The sequence below is a fragment of the Cebus imitator genome, unplaced genomic scaffold, assembly GCF_001604975.1.
Source record: "Cebus imitator isolate Cc_AM_T3 unplaced genomic scaffold, Cebus_imitator-1.0 Scaffold45, whole genome shotgun sequence".
NCBI classification, from domain to species: Eukaryota; Metazoa; Chordata; class Mammalia; order Primates; family Cebidae; genus Cebus; species Cebus imitator.
Window position 1 is genome coordinate 16562555 of NW_016107360.1, and position 14592 is coordinate 16577146.

At 40.0% G+C, this 14592-nt stretch overlaps 1 protein-coding gene and 1 long non-coding RNA gene across 4 annotated transcripts in view; one reads left to right on the plus strand and one right to left on the minus strand.

The window, feature by feature from the left end:
• AVL9 (AVL9 cell migration associated) overlaps nucleotides 1-14592 on the plus strand; it is a 75432-nt gene that overhangs the window by 48389 nt on the left and 12451 nt on the right. The window contains exons 11-13 of one of the 3 annotated variants that reach the window (XM_017527136.1): nucleotides 9011-9157; nucleotides 11201-11420; nucleotides 13958-14075. In XM_017527136.1, the coding sequence (XP_017382625.1) occupies nucleotides 9011-9157; nucleotides 11201-11420; nucleotides 13958-14075 (485 nt within the window). The remainder of the gene's footprint in view (nucleotides 1-9010; nucleotides 9158-11200; nucleotides 11421-13957; nucleotides 14076-14592) is intronic. The other 2 variants (XM_017527137.1, XM_037737958.1) reach the window with 2 other exon arrangements.
• LOC119470953 lies at nucleotides 1750-9711 on the minus strand. The gene is made up of 2 exons (XR_005199940.1): nucleotides 9679-9711; nucleotides 1750-1845 (listed from the first exon to the last, which is right to left on the minus strand). It is a non-coding gene; the product is annotated as an uncharacterized LOC119470953 (long non-coding RNA).

Genomic DNA, 14592 nt, shown 5'->3' on the forward strand with positions numbered 1-14592 from the left:
TTAGTAGAGACGGGGTTTCACCGTGTTGACCAGGATGGTCTCGATCTCTTGACCTCGTGATCCACCCGCCTCGGCCTCCCAAAGTGCTGGGATTACCGGCTTGAGCCACCGCGCCCGGCCCTTTTCTCAATATTTTTAATCCAAGCTTGGTTGAATCTGGTATGTGGAACCCACAGATGTGAAGCACCAGCTGTATTTATTGACCTTCCATGTGCCAGGCACCTTACTAGATTCTGAATTCTTGCCGTCTGTGATCTTACAGTGTACCATGAAAGTTAGATGCACCACCTTTCCGGTTACTAGAACAAAGTATTCTCTTTTCCCCGAATACTGTCTGGTATCCACGAAGTAAAAGTTTCTGTGGAAAAGAAAGATGGGTAGTGTTGGCTTAAACAAGTATTTATTCCTCTTCTATATTCTTCAATAAATTCTCTCTGAGTTTACTCAGCTTTGCAAAGATGTACTTGTCCATAGTCATTATTGGTGAATAGTTAGTATAGAATGCCATCTTTGTTCATTTTGTGACCTGCTTGGGATTCTGAAATTATCTTAACTGATTTCATGATTAATCCAATGCCGTTTCTTAAAACTGGAATTTAAGAATTTGGGAAGAAAACTCACGTTTCTCAGACTACTGGTAAAGCAGATAGCCACAAATTATGGGCTTTCTGAACTGTGTTATGACTTCCTGTACCTTTTGGAGCCCTGACTTTGCTGTTTCACCCACTTGACCTCTAACTTTTACTACTGTGATGATATCAAGAGGGAAATTAACTGGAGAGGGATTTTGGCTTTGTCAGGTTGCTGACAAATTAGACAAAGCAATGTAAAGATGGCAAAACCCCATCTCTACTAAAAATACAAAAATTAGCTGGGTGTGGTGGTTCACGCCTGTAATCCCAGTGGGGAGGCTGAGGCAGGAGAATGGCTTGAACCCAGGAGGTGGAAGTTACAGTGGGCTGAGATGCCACTGCACTCCAGCCTGAGTGACAGAGCAAGACCCTGTCCAAAAAAAAAAAAAAAAAAAAAAAATTCTGAGGGCTTTCCTTCCATTCTTTCCTGATGCTAGGTCTTCCCATCTTGCTACTGAAAGTGTTTGGGAACTGGCCGCACAGTGGAGCAAAGTAGTTAGTGGAGGACTGGCCAGAAAGGACTGGAGCCCTTGGAGCTCGGAGTCTCACCTGCTTTAATCTCATGCATCAGCTTTCTCCCTTTTTTCCAGTTATGAGATTATTGCCATTATTTAGTAAAATTAATTGAGCCATCACTGTAATGGAACTCTAATTAGAAATTACCTCAATGCAATTATTGTCAATTTAAAAACTTTAACTCAACCAAGGCAGAAGAATCACTTGAGGTCAGGAGTTTGAGACCAGCCTGCGCAACATAGTGAGACCTTGACTCTACTAAAGGTAAAAATTAAAAAATTAGCTGGGGCCGGGCGTGGTGGCTCACACCTGTCGTCCCAGCACTTTGGGGGGCAAAGGCAGACAGATCACGAGGTCCAGAGATCGAGACCATCCTAGCCAACATGGTGAAACCCCGTCTTTACTAAAAGCACAAAAATTGACATGGTGGGATGTGGCTGCAGTCCCAGCTACTTGGAAGGCTGAGGTGAGAGGATCAGTTGAGCTCAGGAGATCGAAACTGCAGTGAGCCATGGTGACACCACTGCACTCCAACCTGGTCAAAAGAGCAAGACCTCATCTCAACAAATAATTATTTTAAAAAATAAAATTAATAATAATCTTTTTCTTTTCTTTTTTTTTTTTTTTTTTTTTGAGGCAGAGTCTCACTCTGTTGCCGAGGCTGGGATGCAGCAGTACAATCTCAGCTCTGTACAACCTCTATCTCCCGTGCTCAAACGATCCTCCCACCACAGCCTCCCAGGTAGCTGGGACTACAGGCACATGCCACCACGCTTAGCTAATTTTTGGTAGAGATGGGGTTTTGTCATATTGTCCAGGCTGGTCTTGAACTCCTGAGCTCAAGCAGTCAGCCTGCCTCAGCCTTCCAAGTAGCTGGGGCTATATAGGTGTGAGCCACCACACCCTGCCAAAATAATAACAGTAATGTTTAAGGCTAGTCAAATGAAGCACTGGGGGTAGAGAATAAAAATAAAATTGTTTTACATTTAATTTTTTTTTAAAGTTACCTCAATCTATAACCAAAGAAATGTGACTTTCAGTGTTTGAGAGATAAGGAAGGTGATTTCAAGTTCTGTTCTGCTGAGTTTTTAAATTTTTAAGAGCAGTAGTCACTTTATTTGGTTTTTATTAAATCTGGTACTTTAAAAAAAAAAATACACAGTTACCTCCACCAAAAGATGACTTAATTTAGAATTCCCTTAAATTTCATTTTATTTGTAACTTAGTTTATTTTTGAGACAGAGTTTTGCTTTTCATCCAGTCTGGAATGCAGTGTCATGATCTCAGCTCACTGCAGCCTTGACCTTCCAGGCTCAAATGATCCTCTCGCCTCAGCCTCCCAAGCAGCTGGGACTACAGACGTGTACCACAACACCCAACTAATTTTTGCATTTTTTTTGTAGAAACAGAGTTTCATCATGTTGCCCAGGCTAGTTTCGAACTCCTGGGCTCAAGTGATTCACCCACCACGACCTTCTGAACCTGGCCCAATCCCGAACTTTTTAAAGTCACAGATTTATGAAACAGTTAAAAGTATATGTAGTTGGAAACTATTCTTTTACCTGCCACTCAGATTAAACTCATTTAAATATTGCTTCTGGCCATGCGCAGTGGCTCAAGCCTGTAATCCCAACACTTTGGGAGGCCAAGGTAGGTGGATCACCTGAGTTCAGGAGTTCAAGACCAGCCTGGCCAACATAGTGAAACCCCTTTTCTACTAAAAATGTAAAAATTAGCCAGGTGGGGTGGCAGGTGCCTGTAGTCCCCACTACTTGGGAGGCTGAGACAGGAAAATCTCTTGAACCTGGGAGGTGAAGGTTGCAGTGAGCTGAGATTGTGCCAACTGCACTTCAGCCTGGGTGACAGAGTAAGATCCTTTCTCAAAAAAATGAATGAATGAATGAATGCTTCTAAGTTTATAGTTGGCTCACTTGCTTGCAGATTGTCATTTTCAAGTTTAGTGAACCTGCAGATAACCTAATTGACTCTCTGAAAAGTGAGAGATATATGTTTATAAATTTTAAGTGGAACTGTAACCAAATGCAGGTTCAGTACTTGGTGCTTGCAGAGTCCAATTAACAAGAGCAAGGTGTGGTATGAAGTGACTTACTCCAAAACTAGGTTAGGGGAAGAAGTACAAGCTTCCTGCCTTAAGGCTCCTGCTTCACTTTTGGAGCAGGAAGTGGGTACTTTTTATAAGAAATATAAAAAGTGTGCCTGGCATAAATGGCACACAGAAGAGGAACCAAGCAGGTGGAGGTTCATGTACTTCAGTGCCTTATCTACCGGGTGGTATAGTTGGCATCTTCATGGGCAGAAGTAGGTTGTAGGGTGGCTAAAACTCTGAAACTCTCCAGGTGGTAGAGCTTCCTGATGGACACTCTGTGTTGTAAATTGACTGTTGTCTCTCTAGGCAGTCTCCTGGTGGGTAAGAGTCCTGGAACCACTGCAGAGCTTTTAAGCACATTGTTAGATGAACTTGCCCTAAAGGGAGTGTGTGGTGAAGGGGAGGTAAAAAGGGAGGTAAAATTTAGAAATTGCATTTCTAAAGAGCTAATTAGGGTGTGGGGAATAGGAAATCGAGAAAAGAGAAGAAAAAAGATAGCATTGTCTTTTCTAAGAAAAATAACATTGTCTTTTTCTTAGAAAAATGGGGATACTCCGAGAACTATTTTTTTCTCAGCATTGTTTATAGTTTTACCCATGTTTTGCATGAAGCTGTATATTATTATTCCCTGGCAATGTCCCATTATATGACTATTCTGCAGTTTGTCATTTTTCCTATGGATGGATATCTACATTTTTTCCAGTTTCTGGCTACTATAAATAATGCTGGTGTGAAGTTCCTGTTCAGGGATTTTGAGGTATACGTGCCAGAGTGTCTCTAGGATCCAATGCCTAAAGGAAAGAATACTTGATCATAGAAAATGAGTATCCTTCAGCCTTACTGAATAATTCCAAATTATTTTCTAAAGCGGTTATAACAGTTACCATTCTCATAAGCCATGTATCAGAGTTCCTATTGCCCCACATTCCCCACACTTGATATTGTCAGACTAGTTTTAGTCAATCTGATGATACTGTGTGGCTCTTAGTTTGCGTTTTTTGATCATTGCTACTGAGCTTGAACATCTTTTTCATATACTTGTTGGCTATTTGGATTTCTTTTTGCATAGTATGCGTTAAAAGCTAGATTCTTCCCCTTATAGTCAGTGAATAAACAAGTTCTTTGGAATTCTTGTTATGGGTTTTGTTTGTTTGTATTGTTTTTTTGAGAGAGAGTCTCACTCTGTTCCCCAGGCTAGAGTATGTTAGCATTATCTCGGCTTAGTGCAACCTCCACCTCCCAGGTTCAAACAATTCTCCTGCCTCAGCCTCCCAAGTAGCTGGGATTACAGGTACCCACCACTATGCCTGGCTGATTTTTGTATATATAATAGAGACAGGGTCTTACCATGTTGGCCAGGCTGGCCTGGAACTCCTGACCTCAAGTGATCCGCGTGCCTCAGCCTCCCAAAGTCCTGGGAATACAGACATGAGCCATCGCACCTGCCTTTGGAATTCTTGTATAAGGAATTCTCTCCTACCTCAGGATCATAAAGACATTCTCATATATATATATATATATATATATATATATATGTATTTAAAGTATATATTAAATATGTGTATTAAAATATATGTATTAAAAATATATTCAAATATGTTTAATATGTATATTAAAAATATACATGTTATATTTATATATATACTAAAAATATATTAAATAATATGTATTTAAAATATACGTATTTAAAATACATATATATTTTAATATATATATTATAAATATATATATTTTAATATATACATATTTTTTGAAACAGTTTTGCTCTTGTTGCCCAGTCTGGAGTGCAATGGCACAATGTCAGTTCACTGCAACCTCCGCCTCCCAAGTTCAAGTGATTCCTCTGCCTCAGCCTCCTGAGTAGCTGGGATTACAGGCATGTACCATCACGCTCAACTAATTTGTGTTTTTAGTAGAGACGGGGTTTCACCATGTTGGTCAGGCTGGTCTCAAACTCCCGACCTCAGGCGATCCGCCTGCCTCAGCCTTCCAAAGTGCTAAGATTACAGGCATGAGCCACCACGTGGCCTATTTTTCTTAAGCTTTATAGTTTTGACTTTCACATTTTGGTTTTTCTCTACCTGGAATTGATTTTTGTGTTTGCTTGGGGAAGTGTGTGTTTCTGGACTCTTGTTGCTGTTCCATTAGTATATTTGTCCCTGTGTCAGTCCCCACATTGTGCTAATGACCTGTAAGTCGTGCTGGTGAGAGGAAAGCCTTGTGTCTTACTATTGTTCTTCAAGAGTTTCTTAGTCCTTGGCATTTCCTCATCAGTTTTAGAATTAGCTTCTCCAGTTCATAGTTATACACTTACACAGATGGAGGTTTTGATAGCCATTACATTTAGACCATAGATCAGTTTTGGAGAGAATTGACCTTGCTGCAACTTGGAGGCTACCAATTTGTAACCACACTTCTTAATATCATCCTTGACTAGAGAAGTGATGAGAAAATGGCCCTTGATCCCAGTCACTTCCTGGCCCCTTCTGAGTTGTGTGAAAGAAGGCACACTATTCTTCTGCAGCTCCTTAGACCCGCTCAGAAGAGTTCTACCCGATTCCCCTCATTGAGATGTGGTTTTGTTTGTTTTTTAATTATGGTAAAAACACAAAATTTACGATCTTTACCATTTTAAAATATATAGTTCAGTTGTGATAACTGTTATTCACACTTTTGTGCTACGGATTTCAAAACCTTTTCGCCTTACAGAACTGAAACTATACCCATGAACAAATCCCCATTTCCCCTACTTCGCCCACCCCCTGGTAACCACCATTCTTTTTTCTATGATTTGTCTACTTTAAGTACCTCATATAAGAGGCATTAAACAGTATCTGTCTATTTTTGACAGGCTTATTTCACTTAACATAATGTCCTCAAGCTTCATCCATGTTGTAGCATGTGACAGTATTTCCTTCCTTTTTAAGGCTGAATAATATTCCATGGTATATATGTTCAACATTTTGTTTATCAATCCATCGATCATTGGATATTTGGGTTGCCTCTACCTCTTGGCTATTGTGAATAGTGCTGCTACAAAGCATGGGTGTACAAGTATATCACCAATAATATGTTTGGAGGTTTTTAAAACCACTGTATACTGCAGTTTCAAATATGGAAGTTTAAGTGCTTAGAAAAGTGGAAAGGCAGGAGTGGGCTTGGGCGTGGAGGCTGCTTTGTGTGAAAGGACCCTTGCTCTTTTTGCCACCATACATTTAAATGTAGGCTAAGTTGATCATTACTAAAAGTTGATCATGACTAAAGGTAATGGTACAACTTGTTTGTGTCAGAGTCTCACTCTGTCACCCAGCCTGGAGAGCAGTGGCATGATCTCAGCTCACTGCAGCTTTGACTTCCTAGGCTCAAGCTGTCCTCCTACCTCAGTCTCTTGAGTAGCTGGACCCACAAGAATGCTAATAAAGTCTCCCTTCCGTCCCATCCCCTGCTATCCAGCTGCCCTCTCTAGTGGCAGCCAACATTGTCACTGTCTTGTGTTTCCTTCTGGGGGTATTCTATGCAAAAACAAATGCATATTTTTCCCCTCCCTTTTTACAAATGGTGGCAGAATGTGCCCATTTTTAACCTTTATTCTTTTTTTTTCTGAGACCTAGTTTTTGCTCTCTTCACCCAGGCTGGAGTGCCATGGTGTGATCTCAGCTCACTGCAACCTCCACCTCCCGGGTTCAAGCAATTCTGCATCAGCCTCCCAAGCTGTTGGGATTACAGGTGCGCACCATCATGCTCAGCTCATTTTTATATTTTTTAATAGAGATGGGGTTTCACCGTGTTGGCCAGGCTAGTCTCGAACTCCTGACCTCAGGTAATCTGCCCTCTTCGGCTTCCCAAAGTGCCAGGATTACAGGCATGGGCTGCCACTCCTAACCTTTTTAATTTTTTTTTTCTAGAGACAATGTCTTACTCTGCTGCCTGGGCCAATCTTGAACTCCTGGGCTCAAGCAGTCCTGCCACTTTGGCCACCCAAAGTGCTGGGATTACAGATGTGAGTCATCATGCCCAGCCCCCTGATTCTTTTTTACATAATATTTTTATTTTTTTCAAGGCTGGAGTGCAACGGTGCGATCTTGGCCCACTGCACCCTTCACCTCCTGAGTTCAAGCAATTCTCCTGCCTTGGCCTCCTGAGTAGCTGGGATTACAGCTGCCCGCAACCATGCCTGGACAATTTTTGAATTTTTAGTAGAGACAGGGTTTCAGCATGTTGGCCAGGCTGGTCTCGAACTCCTGACCTCAAGTGATCCTCCTGCCCCAGCCTCCCAAAGTGCTAGGATTACAGGCATGAGCCACCATGCCCAGCCCGTAATATTCTTTGGAGATGAACATCATTTTTTATGGCTGCAGGGTTCAGTGTATGGATGAACATTTATTTAGTCCGCTATTAATGAACGGTTTGGATTCTAGTCTTTTGATATTACATTTATTTTCATAAATATAACATCATACATGATATAATATTTCTAGGATACTGTAGGATAAATTACAAGTAGAATGCTGGGCCAAAAAGCATGTATATTTATACATTTTTAAAGGATTTTTAAATATTTTTTAAAAGCTTTGACCTTATTTTTTTTTAAACATACTTTTTAGTTTTGTTGTTATTGTGAAATATAATACTGATTCTGAATGAGGAGCCTGGGTTGAGAAGCTCTGTACTGAGCATCTCTGATGCAAAGACATGGATTTATTGTTGCTGCTGCTGCTAGTTAGGGTGTGATCAAGCAAGGAAGACATTATCAAGAGTAAGAATATAACCAAATTACTAGACATATATTCTAACTTTTGAAAGTCTTTTCATATTCAGTATTTAACAACCACCTATTAGCTACACAGAGTGCTCCCCTAGTTGCAATAAAGAACATCAATTTGTGGGCTGGGCGCAGTGGCTCACGCCTGTAATCCCAGCACTTTGGGAGGCCAAGGCGGGTGGATCATGAGGTCAGGAAATTGAGACCATCCTGGCCAACATGGTGAAACTCCATCTCTACTAAAAAAAAATACAAAAATTAGCTGGGCGTGGTGGCTTGCGCCTGCAGTCCTAGCTACACGGAAGGCTGAGGTGGGAGAATAGCTTGAACCAGGGATTCGGAGATTGAAGTGAGCTGAGATCATGCCACTGCACTCCAGTCTGGTCACAGAGCAAGACCATCTCAAAAAGGTGGAGCAAATGCTGTTTTCAAATAAAATTCAAATGGAAATTAATTAAATACACAAATACTACCAGTGTCATTTTTGTTTTAAATATTTAATAGCAAATATCTTGAAATCTTTGTGCATGATTTTTAGCATAGGACAATGTAACAAATGCTATGCAGTGCTTTCCTATTCTCCTAATACTACTTTGGAGTGTTTATGTGTAGATGCATGTATTTAAAATTTTTAACAGCCTTCTACTAAACAATGTACTTATTAACAAGTGCAATGCTTCATCTCCTAAATGAAACAGTTCCATTCATTAGTTTCTGTAGAGGCTTTTAAATTAAACAAGAACAAAGTGATCAAGAAAGACAGCCTTCATATTAAACCATCTTGGCAAGATTTGACCATTCATGGAGACAATTGGCTAATCATTAACTGGACTTATTACAGTCAAAACTTGAAGTTCCCCTGGGAGTCCAAGATTAGCTGATTTACAGGGCAGGAAGAATGGGAGTTTCTTTTCTGACTGTTACCTCTCAAGTTTAAAGAGAAAGGTAACCTTTTACTTTTCTGATATTTTCTATTACTCTTCTAATTCATAGGGATATCTGTGTTTGCCTTACATGGCATTGCAGCAGCATCATCTTCTCTCCGATGTCACCGTTCGGGGATTTGTTGCTGGAGCTACTAACATCCTTTTTCGACAACAGAAACACCTCAGTGATGCCATTGTGGAAGTACGTTTATGTGTGAGTGTGTGTATTTGGCCCTGCTTATCCCAGTTTTCCTTTCTTAACTACAGTTATGAATGTATAGTAACAACACTAGAAATGCTAATAATTGTAACTGCATGTCATGTATTGTAAGTATTTTATGTGTATTAACTGGTCTTATTCTCATAACAACCCAGTCAATAGCACTATACTATCCACATTTTACACTGCAGAGGCTGAGGAACAGAGAGATTAAGTGATTTGTACAATATCAAACACCCAGTAAATGGGTAAACCAGGATACCAATCTGGGCAACTGGGCCTATCAGTACCTCACGATTTTAAAAATGTGTTTGTTGTTTAAGTAATTTTAATCCTTCTAGCCTGTTTAGAATGCTCTTGATACCAAGAAGGAAGCTATGCATAAATATTTGACATCAATATATAAGAAATTTGTTATTTTACAATTGAAATAATCTTTTTTTCTTTTTTGAGACAGAGTTTCGCTCTTGTTGCCCAGGCTAGAGTAGAATAACATGGTCTCGGCTCACTGCAACCTCCACTTCCCGGGTTCAAGTGATTCTCCTGCCTCAGCCTCCCGAGTAGCTGGGATTACAGGTGCTTGCTACCACACCCAGCTAATTTTTTCAATTTTTGTAGAGATGGGGTTTTACCACATTGGCCAGGCTGGTCTCGAACTCCTGACCTCAGGTGATCCACCTGCCTTGGCGTCCTTAAGTGCTGGGATTACAGGCGTGAGCCACTGCACACAGCCTGAAATAACTTTTGACAAAGAAATTTTATGAGGCCTGGTGCAGTGGCTCACGCGTGTAATCCCAGCACATTTAGATGCTGAGGTGGGTGGATCACCTGAGGTCAGGAGTTCAAGACCAGCCTCTGGCCAACATGGTGAAACCCCATGTCTACTAAAAATACAAAAAAAAAAAATTAGCTGGGTGTGGTGGTGTGTGCCTGTAGTCCCAGCAACTCAGGAGGCTGAGACAGGAGAATCACTTGAACCTGGGAGGTAGAGGTTGCAGTGAGCCAAGATTGCAGCACTGCACTCCAGCCTAGGTGACAGAGTGAGACCCTGTCTCCAAAAGAAAGGCCAGATATGATGGCTCATGCCTGTAATCCCAGCACTTTGAGAGGCTGAGATGGGTGGATCACGGGGTCAGGAGTTCAAGACCAGCCTGGCCAAGATGGTGAAACGCTTTCTCTACTAAATATACAAAAATTAGCCAGGCATGGTGGCACACACTTATAATCCCAGCTACTTGGGAGGCTGAGGCAGGAGAATCACTTGAATCCAGGCTGCAGAGGTTGCAGTGAGCCGAGATTGCACCACTGCACTCCAGCCTGGGCAATAGAGTGAGACTCTGTCTCAAAAACAAAAAATAAAAGGCTTTTGTAGTTTCTGACAGAAAGTATGGAAACATATTTCTTGGGCAAATTGTTGTAATAAATGTATTTTTGAATCCTGGACTTTTCATTCTATTATAATTTCAAATTTGAAGAAGAAAAATATATATACATTTTCCAAGACAGGAGGATATAGATGGGAGGATCACAGAGCTGCTTCAACATTTTTGGTTACATTCTAGTTCTATGGTGGGTTGGTGCGTTCATAGGAATTTCTTTTATTATTATACTTCAAAACTAACCTGTAAAATGCATTTCTTAGTATGTCAAATATTACATAGTAAGAATATTCTAAGTATCTGCATGCAAAAGAAAAAGTATTTAAGGAATTATACTTGTTAAATGTGTTCATTTCTGCTAGTGAAATGTGATTTTTACATATATTTCTATATTTTCCTAAATATTTGCAATCTACATGAATTACTTTTATAATGTAAAATTCTCTATTTAAGTGTGTATTTTCTAAAAACAGAAAATGAACATTTTATAAATAGAAAACTTCAGTGTACAAACCTCTTTCTTAGACTCACCTTTTGAGAATGCTATTATTCATATTTTTTATTTCCAGCTCCACCTTCCCTGTAGTTACTCTGTAAAGTGTGGCATGGATGTCTGCGTGAATGCCCAGACTCTGACTTGTACCTGGATACCCTCTAGGTAGAAGAAGCTCTGATCCAGATTCATGATCCAGAACTCAGGAAGCTGCTTAACCCAACCACTGCAGACCTAAGGTTCGCAGATTACCTAGTGAGGCACGTGACTGAGAATCGGGATGACGTCTTCCTAGATGGCACGGGCTGGGAGGGAGGTGACGAATGGATCCGGGCCCAGTTTGCAGTCTACATTCATGCCCTGCTGGCTGCCACACTGCAGTTAGGTAAGAAACCCTGTGGAGCACACAGGTAGCTGTTTTACTATAATATTTCATTTTGTAACATCTATGAGGTTTTGGATTACACAATAAATACATATTCCATATAGAAAAATTACCACTTATTCCCTCATACAGAGCCACTTTTAACATCTTGAGTACCTTATAGCCTTTCAGAACTTCCTATGCATGTATTTTGGATTTCAGTTTATTGGTACTTTTGGTGGTCCTTTTACAAAAATGGATCCCTTTATACATGTTTTCTGAAACCTTGTATTACTTTATAATAGAACCAACACATATCATCATGAACATATATCATCACTTTTACATAGCTGCCTCGTATTCCTTTCTGTGGAAAGATATATCAATATTTGGCAGCTGTTTATGAATACTGCCTACATGTTTTTAAGATTTATAAAGGGAGAAAAAAGAATATAAAAAACAGAAATCATTGAAAATCATGTTGTAAATGATTAAATTTCCAAATTTATAACCCATTCTAAGAAACATTATTCCTATTAAATGGTTAAAATGGGACAGGTAAACATGGGCTTACTCCTGCATTAAAACTATCTCATTCCTCTTGGGAAAAAAATGTATAAATAGTGAAAATGGAGCTCTGCATTGAGCCTTTCACCTTGGACATTTGGCAGATACTCATTACTGTTGTTAAAAATGTGTTGAGCTTGTGTTTTTTCCTTCAGTTAACTGTAACCATTTTTTAAATTGCGATGAAATACATATAGCATAAAATTTACCATTTTTACCATTTTTAAATGTGTCATTCCACAGTGTTATTAGATACATTCACATTGTTGTGTCAATAGATTTTTTTTAATCAACACCAGCCACCACCACCACATGCTGCCAGGTTAGTTATTCACATTGTGCATAAGTAGTTTTAAATCAGGTTTCAGGAGTGTTTTTCATTTGTAAAACATGGTTAAGGAACAAGTCCTCATTTGGTTAATGGGTTATTTTTAAATGTTTGCCACCACCACAAATGTAGCAGCTGAGACACCAAAATTAAATCCTTTAACCCCAAAGCATTCAGTAATCTAGAAAGAAAACTTCAGCGAGTCTCCACCATCATGTAGCTTGAGTAATTAATTTGCTTTTTAAAAAAATATTTGCCCAGGAAGCTGTAAGCACTGAAAATGGTAGCTTACTTTTTTTTTTTTTTTGAACATTAAATATGTGCAGGGACCAGTGTTCCGAGCACTTTGCATCTAATAATTCATTTCATCCTCACAACAATCCTGGAGGTAGGTACCTTGTCACCGCCTTCTACAGAAGAGAAAATGAAGCCCACAAAGGTTAAATAGCTTGCTCATCCATCTGATAAGAGGCTGAGGTGGGCTCTGATCCCAGACAGTTTGGCTTAGGCCCAAACTCTTAACAAGTAACAAGGTCAAAAGAGGAAATTCAGCCAATGAACTGCTTGAGGAACAAGTTCCTAGAACAACTTCTTCATGCTGTGTGTGGAACTGTGTATCTCATTCATTTCTTTTCTACCAACAAAAGGTACTTTGTATTTTACCTTCAATGCAAACAACATGCAGTTAATATATGAAGTAATAGCCATTTATATCAGTTCTCCAAACCATTTCTGGTCTTCCAAGTCAGGGAAACAGGCATGGATGTTTTCCCATAGTATTGATAAAGCTGACAACTTTATCAGTTTTTAGTATATTTTTTCTTTGAGATGGAGTCTCTTATCACCCAGGCTAGTGTGCGGTGGCATGATCTCAGTTCATTGCAACCTCCACCTCCCAGGTTCAAGCAATTCTCTTGCCTCAGCCTCCTGAGTAGCTGGGACTATAGGCACATGCCACCACTTCCCAGCTAATTTTTGTATTTTTAGTAGAGATGGGGTTTCACCATGTTGGCCAGGCTGGTCTCAGACTCATGACCTCTGGTAATCTGTCCGCTTACCCAAAGTGCTGGGATTACAGGTAAGAACCACTACACCCGGCTTTTTAAAAGTATTTTTGACAGTGAAATGCTGGGAAATTCAAGAATGAAATGCCAAATCATGACACAAAGTCCAAAGAGAAAATCATGACTGAAAGAACCACATTGTGTATTCATTCCTAATTTTCTTTTGGGCGGCAGAGGGTGGGGTGTGGATGGCATTCATAAAAACAGAAAGATATCCCAGTTGCCTCTGCCATACATGTAAATCAGTATGTTTATTCACTGTCAAGCATACAGTTTTTGTTCAACTAATAATGCTGTCCTCATAATGGTAAAGAGAACATGAAAATATTTTGGAGCTGTAAGGAACCTTGGAAAATATCTGGCTCAACCCTCTTAAGAAAATGACATTCTGAGTGATTAAGTGACTTGCCAAAGGCCACATAGCTTCTTAACAGGATTTCTAGAGCTAGACCCAAGTTTCCTGACACCTGGTAGGCTATCTCCCCCAAATATGTGAGGGCAGGGGGATAAAGTCATCCTTCACCGTTTTTGGTTGTTAATGTTCACATCCCTGCATGGCTACAGCCGAGCTTAACTTCTTTCAATTATTTACTTGACAGATAATGAAAAGATATTATCGGACTATGGAACAACTTTTATTACGGCATGGAAGAATACTCACAACTACAGGGTGTGGAACAGCAACAAGCATCCTGCACTTGCAGAAATAAATCCAAAGTAAGCGCATCCTCTGAAGATTGATAGTACATAAATGGTTGGTTTACGAGTGCTCGATACAAAGAAAATTCTATTTTAACTTTGATATTGTGAATATCTTCAAGAATCCCCTTAAGTAGGTTATAAAAAGGTTCCCAAATACAGAGAAACAGCTTAGAAACTGCTTCCATATTCAGATTCCGTATACAAAAAGCATGAGCATTATGGGAACCACTAACATTTCCCTAGCTCTCGATGTGATTCAGAGAGGAAGTCCCTGGCACCTGGTGATGCTCAGTACACAGTGATTTTTATTTAACAGAATGGTTAAACAAGATAGAAGCCTAGAAGGAAACACCACTAGTTTAAAAGTGGGAGGCTATTTTAGAACATGACATGCAAAACCAATTAAAGTTAATATCTGGGGCCTGTAATCCTAGCACTTTGGGAGGCCAAAGTAGGCGGATCACCTGAGGTCGGGAGTTTGAGACCAGCCTGGCCAACATGCTGAAACCCCATCTCTACTAAAAATACAAAA